This window comes from Chenopodium album, chromosome 14 (genome assembly GCF_948465745.1).
Source record: "Chenopodium album chromosome 14, dcCheAlbu1.1, whole genome shotgun sequence".
Taxonomy (NCBI): Eukaryota; Viridiplantae; Streptophyta; class Magnoliopsida; order Caryophyllales; family Amaranthaceae; genus Chenopodium; species Chenopodium album.
The window spans coordinates 14,066,052-14,073,221 of record NC_137847.1 but is presented as its reverse complement, the minus strand read 5'-3'; the positions used below and the strand labels follow the sequence as shown (position 1 = coordinate 14,073,221).

The following is a 7,170-nucleotide window of genomic DNA, read 5'->3' as shown; positions in this document are numbered from 1 at the left end:
GAAGATAGAAAGAAAGCTTTGTTTCATCAAATGAGAAAAGAAATGACAAATGCCGAAGTAACAACATTTAACAACTTTCAATTGGTAACATATTATTTTTTTTTATTGTGTTCTATTTATTTTTATTTATGTTCTAAAGTATCTGATTATGTTCTAAACATATGTTTGTTTATGTTCTAAAGTATCTGATTATTTTCTAAACGTAGGTTTTCTTTTCGGCTGTTTTACCGGATCACTATTATTTGTTGTGCTTCAACTTTTTGGAAGGAACTCTCGATGTCATTGATAATAGATTTCTTCTACCAAATGTTTCTGTTGAAAATAAAAATATAGAGATGACTTTACAAAGATGGTAAGGTGTAGAGTTTTGACTTGGTTAATTATTATTTTCTTATTATGCTATATAAAAATTTTGGAACATTAACCTGTTTTGGAACATTAACCTAATTTAAGTTATTCTGATTATGTTCTAATGTACATATCTATGTTCTAAATTACTTGTATATGTTCTAAAGTAATTCTGATTATATTCTAAAGTACATATTATTAATTTTGTAGTTGAAGGCATTTGGTGAGTTCTATGAAGAAACTGATAACAAGAGTGCCGTTTTCTCCACTTACGAAACAAGAAACATTGAGATGAAATGGAAGAGTGATGCAAACAAACATGATTGTGGAGTATTTCTGTTGAAGCACATGTAAACTTATGAAGGCCAATGTCAAAAACAATGGAATTCGGGGCTAGAGAAGGATAATGTAAGTGTCAAGACATATGATTAGGTTCTAATTACATGTCAATGTTCTAAAGTAATTCTGATTATGTTCTAAATTACATGTCTATGTTCTAAATTACATGTATATGTTCTAAAGTCAATCAGATTATGTTATAAATAACATGTATAATTTTATTTTATTTATTTATTATTTTTTTTTGTTTAAATAGCATATTCAAAAGTATTTTTGATTATGTTGTAAATTACATGTCAATGTTCAATCTAACACTCTTCATTCTCTTGTCACTATTTGGAACATGGGTATCATTTGGAACATTAACCTAATTATAAGTTATTCTGATTATGTTCTAAATTACTTGTCTATGTTCTAAAGTAATTCTGATTATGTTCTAAGTTAAATGTCTATGTTCTAAAGTTAATCTAATTATGTTCTAAATTACATGGAAATGTTCTAAAGTATTTTTGATTATATTCTGAATTACGTGTTTATGTTTCTAAACGTGTGTATTTTAATTTTAACGTGTTTGTATTTTTTTTTTTTTTTTTTTTTTTTTTTGCAGTTTGAGAAAATGAAAAGGTTACGAGTGGAGTATTGTGGGAAAATTATAATATCAGAAGTAAATGAAGAACGGAAAAGAGTGATGAAGATGGCTAGAAAGTGGTCAAAGATGAACAAAATTTGATATATGATTGTGTAAATCTCAAGTATATATCTTTAGAAAGATATTTAAAACAATATTATAGTACATTTTTGTACAAATATGGAGATGACTATTTTGAACATGGGTATCATTTGGAATATTAATATCATTTGGAACATTACCCGGATTCGGAACATCATTTTTATAATGTTCTAAAGTATTTCTAATTATGTTCTAAAGTATTTAAGTTTATGTTCTAAATTACTTGTCCATGTTCTAAAGTAATTTTGATTATGTTTAGACAAAAGAATAAGCTTAAGTTTAAAACGACACAAAGATATTTTTTTAACTTTTTCTTATGTATATATAAATTTTTTTTTTTAATGTAAAAGGTTATGGTTTTGATATTTTGGTTTAAAAATGCAATCAAAAAGTTAATACTACCTTCAATTATTGTTACTTGTAAAATTTGCCAAAAATAAATGGTTCACATTACTCGCAAAAAAATTGTTCTTTCATACTCATCCAACCCCATTCTCATGGTAAATTCCGTTTTGTCGGTGTGGTTTACAAATGTTAATTCGTCGTGATTTTAGGTTGTAGCCTCGTAGGTGATATGTTCACATCGTGGGGTTCGTCAATGTTGGTTGGTGGGTTCAATTCGGTGGGTTTGTCGGTGGTTGTGGATCAATCTATGGGTTGGATACTATTGTTAAAGAATAATTGGACAAAAAAATAATATGATATTATGTTAATAAATTGAAAAGAATACAAAATAAATATAAAAAAAATTACACAAAATTTTTTCCATTTGCAAGTAAATGAGATTATTTCCTAAAAATAAAATGTCCCATGCGGTTGTACTAATAGCATATCCATCAACCTGTAAAAAAAATTAAAAAAAATTAGAACATAAACACATTAAAATATATAATAAATTTTAGAACATATTCGATGCATTTTAGAACATATACAAAATGATATGAAGAGCAGAAGAGACATTTATTAAATTAAAACTCAAAGTAAAAAGTTAAGATATCATTAATAGCCTTTAACACATATATTATATAATAATTTTAATTTATTATTAATTAGAACATAAGAAAACTAAAAAAATGATTACTTACAATATCACTTGACTTTCCCTGGACAATTACGACTATCATGATGACCAAGCTCTCCACATGCTCTACATAATCTTTTCTTCTTTTGACTTTGTTCAACAGCTTTTTCTCTGTCACTCTTCATTCTCTTGTCACTATTTGGAACATACGTGTCATTTGGAACATGGGTATCATTTGGAACATTGATATCATTTGGAATATGGGTATCATTTGGAACATTGATATCATTTGGAACATGGGTATCATTTGAGACATTGATATCATTTGGAACATTAACCTAATTTGGAACATGAACCCCTGTACCTTTGTTTTTTGAAATTTTAGGAGTTTTGATCAAAACTTCAGAAGGTAAACTAGCTCCAATAAGCATTTCAATGTCTTTAACTTTGCTAGAAAGATTGTTGCTTCCACTTGTTGTTTTCTTCTGTTCCAAATCTATTCTCATGGCTCGAAGTTTTTTGACAAGATCACTTAGATCATCTTCATTGTTTTGCACTAAAATCACACAAGCATGAATTTCAGACCACAAATCATTTAATAGCATCTTCTTATCTACTACATTAAGACATTCCTCCAACACATTACCCTCTAAATCAAAAATGGGCTTCTTATAAGCCATTGTACACCATCTATTCAGAACGTAGGTCTTGGGAATTTTTTCTAACATCCTTGCCTTCCACACCCAAATCATATGCCTACAAGGCACACCATCACGTTCAAATTTTTTACAAAAACACTTGGTATCTAAGGTAGTTGGATCAAAAACAACATCAAAAGTCCTCCTCCTAGATCCTTCCCTTAATTTGAAAATGTAAATCTCATTGTCCTTCTTCATCTCCTCAACACCGCAATTAAAACATCCAATTTCAAGCTCATATTGAAAATCATAGAAAATTGTTGTTGTAAACAACTCGGAAGCATCTTTTTCTAAAGGAATTGGAGTCTTACACTCTGGACGCTTATTCTTCGAATCATTATCCATTTTATTTTGAGTGTGCCTTTGAGCATCCAATGCACATTCAAACCTATAGAAAATAGAAATTAACTTTAGAACATAAAAGATAACTTTAGAACATAAAGTGAATTACATTAGAACATATTAAAATAATACACATAAAATAATTATTATGATCTAAATATTATTAAAACATTAAACTAAAAATTTTCAACATGTAAGACAAAATTTAGAACATAAAAGAGAGTTATAAAATAAATAGTAAAACTATAAAATATAAAAAGAAAACTTTAGAGCATTCAAGAAAAACTTTTGAACATAAAGATTAACTTTAGAACATATTTAGACATTTACATATTACCTCATGTAGAACTCAATCAAAGTGAAATGGGGATTTGTGAACATAGTGAAAAAATTATTTTCACTTTCTGATCTAGATGTGGTCCTCATGATGCCACCTAAAAATAAATCTCTGAAATTCGCTGGAATCCACATATCACGTATGTCGTACATGTTTGCCAACCATCCATGATTGTTCAAATTGAATTCTGAAATAACTTTGTTCCACTTTTCTTCAAATTCTGTCGGCTCAATCTCTAAATGCCAAACACATGCACAAAGTTTTTTTTTTAAAAAATCAGTTTATTGGGTAATTGCCCGAGCTACTTTTTCAGGTACCTTTTTCATAATATGCCACATACAAAACCTATGTTCTGTAGTTTGAAAAACATTACGAACAGCAACTTTCATTGCAGGGTCTTGATCGGTAATCAAACACACAGGCTCGTTATTTCCCATTACTTTAAGAAAAGTTTTGAAAACCCATTCAAAAGATGATATATCTTCATGAGCTACAAAAGAAGCCGCAAAAGTAACACATTTCTTATGATGATCAACTCCAGTAAATGGACCAAAGATCATATTATATCTGTTATATACACAAATTATATATGCAGAAAATATTAGAACATAAGGGTAAACTTTTGAACATAGAGGTAAATTGTGAAACATAAAGGTATACTTTAGAACATTAAAGATAAACTTTAGAGCACAGTAATTTATTTTAATTATTAAACTTGCCAATATTATACTTGTTTAAAAACATAATGAATTATCTAAAACATAAACAATAAACTATAGACATAATGTTTAGAACACAAGACATAATGTTTAGAACATCAGAACATGATGGATATTAGTTTAGAAGACAAGGCATAAAATGTAAAACACAAAAGCATAATGTTTAATACATGAAAGCATGATATATATATTTTAGAACATAAGGCATCTATGTTTAGAACATCAGCAATCTATGCCAGAACATCAACAATCTATGTTTAGAAAGACATACATAATTTAGAACATAAGGATTATATGTTTAGAACATCAAAACATGATAGATATTAGTTTAAGAACATAAAAAAATCTACATTTAGAACATCATTTGTTTGTTTGGAATGTGGTATCAAAGGAAACCACATCGCCAAAAATTGCATAATTTTTTCAACAAATAGGATCAGCCCATAAAGCTCTACAAAGTCTATCTTCTTCATCAACATCATAGTAAAAAAAAATGCACTCCAAAGCAATTTCTTATTTTGAAAGTTATCCACAAACATTTGGGCATCTAATCCAGCAATATAAGCCATCAAATCTCTATAAAAGTTTTTGAAATCTTGTTTAGATGCACCAACATTATCATGTGATCCAGCTAATTCTTTCATCATAGTATAAGATCTCACGGGACCAACATTTACCTGTGTATAAAAAAAAATTACTATGATTAAGGATCAACTTTAGAACATAGTAAATCATAACAATTAAAACAATATTTGGCACATAAAAATAAATCACCTTTGAATTATCAATAATCAACTTTTTATGCATAATATGCATTTTCCTATTATCCTTTTGAAATTTTGCACAACTTGGAGTATATAAACAATGATTATGTTCTTCTTTGAAATGACTAACAACATACTTTCCGGCATCATATCTCATACATATGTGAGCATTGCATCCTACACGAGTGACTAAACGTTTCCTAGTAATACGAACTTTTCCTTCTTCATCAACGGTTTGTTGATCAATAGGTTTTTTTGTTGCCCTGAAACCTTCCTTATTGCAAACTCCATATTGAAAAGCAATTATAGCTTTGTTATTCTTCTTCCTTGTAGTAGTAGATTTCCTAGAAGTAAACCCAGCGGCATTTGCATATGCTTTGTGAAAACTAAGACCTTCTTCAGGATCTTTGAATATCATCCCCAGACGGGGTTTTAACTCCTCGGGAACACTTGAAATCCATTCCTTAGTGGTACCACCAAGGCTAAATGATCCAACAACCTCAGGAGTACGATAAATAACACCAACTGCATTAGAACATAAAAAGTAAAATTTAAAACTAGAAGGTAAACTTTAGAACATACAATAAAAGTCATAGAATATGTAGAAAATATTATAACATAAAAATAAACTTTAAAACATAAAGAGAAAGATACGTAGAAAACTTTAGAACATACAAAAAAAAGTTTAGAACATTAAGGATAAACTTTACAACATAGTGAATTACTTTATAACATACGTAGTAAAATTTAGAACATAATAAAGTGAAAAAATTTAGAACATAATGAATTACTTTAGAACATAACCAGGAAAAATTTAGAACATTAAAACAACTTTTGAACATAATCAACATATTCACAAAATTACTTTAGAACATGTAACTAAGTAAAGTTTAGAACATGTAAGTAAATTGAAATTAAAGCATTAAAACAATTAAACTTAGCTGAATACTTTAGAACATAGCAAATCACGGACATACTTATAACATATTGCTTTAGAATATAGTGAATTACTTTATAACATACATAATAAATTTAGAATAAAGTGGAAAAATTTAGAACATAATGGATTACTTTAGAACATAACTAGAAATAATTTAGAACATTAAAACAACTTTTGAACATAATCAACAAATTCACAAAATTACTTTAGAACAGCAAGTAAGTAAAGTTTAGAACATCTAAGTAAATTGAAATTAAAGTATTAAAACAATTAAAATTACCTGAATGAGTAACAGAGGAAGAAGGAGAATTATGTTCAACACCATCAAAATCCATGAATATGCAAAAACCTAATTATCAAAAACACAAATTGAAGCAAAAAATACAATCTGAAATTAAAATCCAATAAAATTCAAGCAAATAGAAAAACTCAAGCAAAAAAAAAAAAGTCGAAAAAGAATCTGGAAAAAAAAATTGAAAACGAAAAAGAAAACTGGGAAAAAAGTCGAAAAATCTGGAAATACAAACTGGAAAAATTTGGAAAAATCGAAAAACTTGAAAATAATAAAATCTGGAAATCGAAAAAAAAAACTGGAAAAAAATCGAAAAAAATTTGGGAAAAAAAATCGGAAAAAATTTTTGGACAAAAAATGAAAATTTAAACATCACACATTAAAAAACAGCACAATCACAAAAACAAGCAAAATCGCAAAAAAAAAAAAAAAAAATAAAATCGGAAGAAAAATAACCAAAATCGAACAAAAAAAATGTAAAAAAATCGAAATAAAAAACACAAAAAAATCGAAATAAAAAATCTGGAAATACATCGAAGCAATCAAGTAATAAAATTAAATTAGAATTTTTGAACAAGTAATAAACTTACCCAAATTATTTTCGTTGATGTATAGATGCTGAGGAGAGAGAAAGTGCTGA

General features: G+C 27.7%; 1 protein-coding gene across 1 annotated transcript; it reads right to left on the bottom strand.

Moving 5' to 3' along the window:
• Positions 1 to 2,506: 2,506 nt before the first annotated feature.
• Positions 2,507 to 6,573, bottom strand: LOC145577817 (protein FAR1-RELATED SEQUENCE 5-like). The gene is made up of 6 exons (XM_081635254.1): positions 6,519 to 6,573; positions 5,309 to 5,823; positions 5,072 to 5,211; positions 4,161 to 4,382; positions 2,840 to 3,524; positions 2,507 to 2,776 (listed from the first exon to the last, which is right to left on the bottom strand). The coding sequence occupies exons 1-6, from the start codon at positions 6,571 to 6,573 to the stop codon at positions 2,507 to 2,509; spliced, it is 1,887 nt and encodes a 628-aa protein (XP_081491380.1).
• Between the last annotated feature and the right edge of the window lie 597 nt (positions 6,574 to 7,170).

Bases quoted from the DNA above. Each gene is read 5' to 3' on its own strand.
- LOC145577817 (XM_081635254.1), bottom strand. From the start codon at position 6,573: ATGGATTTTGATGGTGTTGAACATAATTCTCCTTCTTCCTCTGTTACT. The intron at 4,383-5,071 runs GTTTGTGGATAA...TGTATATAACAG, and splicing joins GCTGGATTAGATGCCCAAAT to ATATAATATGATCTTTGGTC. The intron at 2,777-2,839 runs GTTTTGATCAAA...GTTCCAAATTAG, and splicing joins GAGCTAGTTTACCTTCTGAA to GTTAATGTTCCAAATGATAT.